The 3,732-nt window shown below is 33.4% G+C and overlaps 1 protein-coding gene across 2 annotated transcripts; it reads right to left on the reverse strand.

Moving 5' to 3' along the window:
* Positions 1-349: 349 nt before the first annotated feature.
* On the reverse strand, positions 350-3,190 carry LOC111371525 (probable WRKY transcription factor 48). Of its 2 annotated transcripts, XM_022993564.1 has the most exons (4): positions 2,674-3,190; positions 2,303-2,446; positions 1,633-2,091; positions 350-544 (listed from the first exon to the last, which is right to left on the reverse strand). In XM_022993564.1, exons 1-3 carry the CDS (start codon positions 3,072-3,074, stop codon positions 1,662-1,664), a joined length of 975 nt encoding a protein of 324 aa, XP_022849332.1. In that variant the 5' UTR covers positions 3,075-3,190; the 3' UTR covers positions 350-544; positions 1,633-1,661. The 2 variants fall into 2 exon arrangements, with proteins under 2 accessions (XP_022849332.1, XP_022849331.1); XM_022993563.1 differs by lacking the exon at positions 350-544 and having other exon boundaries at positions 1,422-2,091.
* Positions 3,191-3,732: the final 542 nt, after the last annotated feature.

Genomic DNA, 3,732 nt, shown 5'->3' on the forward strand with positions numbered 1-3,732 from the left:
TTTTCCCTTTTTTTTTTTTTTTTTTTTTTGTGAAGTTTACATTTTAGTGCTGATTTAAAAATTAAAAATAAATTTCAACTACGTATATGCATCCACACATCAAATTAAAATGGATCGCATAGTTAAGGTACATCCACATATACTAGAGCTAATTACGTCTATGTACTGTTACGTTTCAATTTTAATAAACTGGTAGGATCCATGTCTAAACGTCTACCTTTTAATTTTAATTTAAAAAAACCCCGAAATTAGCTCATTCTTTCTTGTTAAGATATAAAGCATCTATGGTGTGTGATATTCCAAGGATGGAGAAGTTAAAAATGTTGGCAAGAAATCTTGTTTAGCTAGAAGTAGAAATCATTTCTGTTAAACATTTGTTGCAAGAGACCTTCACCAAATTATATATAAATGTATATGTAACATAGACCTTCAAAAACTAGCTAGAGATATTTCTCTTAAATTCAGTATTCTATGCTATACATTCTTAATTGAAGAAAGGGGATCACTGTCAGTTGATATATATATTGATTCTTCCACGCAGCTCCTGCATACAAGTTTCAAACAGAATTTGCATTATTATTTCACAAATTTAGCAAAATTTCCCATTTATATGGAGGTGAAGAGTCATCAATGTTAATGATAAATCTTACATTGAATAACGATGAAATACATACAAAACAAGGTCTTGAACTGTACATCTTAACAATACTACCTTTTAAGTGGAATCCCAAACTTCAACGAGCAATTTGATCTAACTAAGACTCGAACGAGCACATGAATTTTAAGATTTATATTCTCAAACGAGTCTCCTCATACGAAAGCATGTTAAGGTTAATTCCACATCAAATAACAATGAAATAAGTACATAATATATATGAGTTTCAGTTGCTTCTGTTAACAAAATTGACATTTTAAGATGGATATCGAAGTCTTAGTCCTTGTTTGGTTTAGCTAAAAAGTCGATAAAATCTAAATCAAAGTTTACAATTAATTTTAACCATACATTTCATCAAATCTACAACTTTTATCAACTTCATACCCACACATTTTATCAAATGTTATCAAATTTTTAAAAAAACCAAACACTGGCCTAATAATCAAGCAATGTACGGTGACACAACCAGTTTTCCCGAAAACCAATGCTAGTGGGAGATGTGCAATCAAACTCTTTTATCACCCAAGATCAAGATTAGGAATCGAGTCAAGCACTATTTATTTGAGCATTACTTTTTGTCCACTGGCTTAATGAAGCAATGCTCTTGTATCAACTCGGAGCTATTGCAATCAGAAGGAGGGTATAAATGCTCATTAAGAAACCCTAACCCTAAATTTTTCTGGAGAATACATCGATGATCTGATACATATATGTGAACAATACATATGCATGCATGCACTCACTCAAAAAAATAACAAAAGGAATATGAGAAAATTAAGTAGCACTCTTAAATATTAGTAGAATTTAATGAAGTACAAGAAATAAGCAAGAAAATTAATTAATCAACAAACTAGTACCTCCATGAGCTAAAAGCTAGTAATTTACATGAAAATAATGGATTTCTACGTGAAAATGAAGAGGGCTTATGCCTAAAGAAAATCCCAATTACTTCTTTTGTCAGTAGGAAAATAACATACCAAGATCCACAGTAAGGTGAATTTCCCTTTTACTCCTCCTTTGTCTCCTTTAGAATTCGTGAAGGTAGCATATCTTCAAGAAGTCCATGGTCTCTGGCTAAAGGAGCTGCAGAGGGGTAAAAAGGTCTTTCTTGATGTGGTGGAGGAACTAAGGAATTAGCATAGGTGAAACTCAAAGGTGGTGCCAAATTACGGAAATAGGGTTGTTGCTGAATTTGATGCTGTTGGTTTTGGTAATGAATCACTTGAGGTATGGTGAAAGAAGAACAACCACCACCACCACCACCACCACCATAAGAGGTGTTTTCCGACAAAATTCCAAAGCTTCCACGAGGAGTTATAGGACACGGGTGTGTGTGGGTACCTTCATAGGTTGTGACAACTATGGATGGATCCTCAAATGATCTTTCAACTCTTTTCTTCACACCACATGCTGTACTAGTGCAACGATAATAACTCCTGCACAAAAAAAATAAAAATAAATAAGTAAATCATAACCCCACAAATTAATTTTAGCGAAATCTACTCATAATCATGAATATCTTTATGTCACTTTTCACTCCCTTATCAAAATAGGCAAAAAAATGATTAAAATTGAAAAAGTGAAAAACAAGAATACATACACAAGAATGTATCTATAAGTAGTGTGTATAATCGTGTGTGAATATACCTAGGAAAGGGGCTGTTTTTCACAGCCTTTTGGCCGTACTTTCTCCATCTGTATCCATCATCCAAATGTTCAATTTCACTCTTTGTCATGAACGCAAATCTCGGTTCTCTTTGCCTCTTTTGGTTCTTCTTTTTGGGTTTCAACCTAAAGTTACCAATGAAAATTTAACTTTTTCTACCACTTAAACAAGCGAATAAAAGACAGAATATGAGCATAATCAAATCCCTTGTATTTAAAGTAATCAGAACATGCACAACAGAACACTCTTTTAATCCCGTGTTGAACCTCATCGTATAAATGCTTAAGAGGATCTAAAAATTGGGAACTTTATCTTTGTACACATTAAAAAAGAAAAAGGGAAAAAGGCTCACTGTTTTTTGGTCTTTTCTTGGTCGATTTCTTCTTCTTCTTCCACAGTTTTACTCTGTTTATCATTAGCAGCTTCAGTTGAAGATGAAGACATAGACGAAGAATTCGGGCTGGCCGGTGTGTTGACCACTTCAGACGATTCCGGAACAGTCGAAGGCGGTGATGGAAGTAGCTGTGACTGTAGTGGAATCACCGGCGGCGTTTGAAGTAAATCAAATATAGAAGGGCTAGTAAAATCTTGAACATTCAGCATGTCTATTAAGCCTAAAGAACCCTTCTGATCTACCTCACACGGCATGTCAAATATGCTATTTGCCATGAAAAAACTGTTTGATGGAATCATCTGATGATTCTGATCGGAAAGTGATGCGTTTTCAGTTGAATTATCCTCTTTCTTCTCCATGGATTTGATTATAAGCACAAATTCTCCATTTAATTTTAGAGAGAGATGTTTTCTTTTGATTTGATTTGTTTCGTTCTCTGGGTTTTGAAGTGTGAAGTGAGTTTATGCATAGACTTTCATAAGGTGCTTTTCTGGGTGGGTTTTGGACTACAGATTGGCCCCACAAACTTTTTTTTGTGATTCTGATCGGAAAGTGATGCGTTTTCAGTTGAATTATCCTCTTTCTTCTCCATGGATTTGATTATAAGCACAAATTCTCCATTTAATTTTAGAGAGAGATGTTTTCTTTTGATTTGATTTGTTTCGTTCTCTGGGTTTTGAAGTGTGAAGTGAGTTTATGCATAGACTTTCATAAGGTGCTTTTCTGGGTGGGTTTTGGACTACAGATTGGCCCCACAAACTTTTTTTTTGTTTTAATAATTAATCTCCTTACCCTTTTATTCTTTTATGGCTCACTCATGAGGTAGATCTTACTCTCTATAAACTGGTCAAAGTAATATTTTTTAAATAATGATTTTTAAGAAAATATATGGTTAAAAAATAATTTTAAATACAAAATATTTTATCGTCTGAAACATGTGGTTAAAATGAACGTGTAGAAATTTTTTTTTTTTTTTTTTTCAAATAATGATTGTCAAATGGGGGCTTAATAAAGATG

Source organism: Olea europaea, chromosome 22, assembly GCF_002742605.1.
Source record: "Olea europaea var. sylvestris chromosome 22, O_europaea_v1, whole genome shotgun sequence".
In the NCBI taxonomy this organism is placed as follows: domain Eukaryota; kingdom Viridiplantae; phylum Streptophyta; class Magnoliopsida; order Lamiales; family Oleaceae; genus Olea; species Olea europaea.

Bases quoted from the DNA above. Each gene is read 5' to 3' on its own strand.
- LOC111371525 (XM_022993564.1), bottom strand. From the start codon at position 3,074: ATGGAGAAGAAAGAGGATAATTCAACTGAAAACGCATCACTTTCCGAT. The intron at 2,447-2,673 runs GTGAGCCTTTTT...TGGTAACTTTAG, and splicing joins CAAGAAAAGACCAAAAAACA to GTTGAAACCCAAAAAGAAGA. The intron at 2,092-2,302 runs GTATATTCACAC...TTTTTTGTGCAG, and splicing joins AAAAACAGCCCCTTTCCTAG to GAGTTATTATCGTTGCACTA.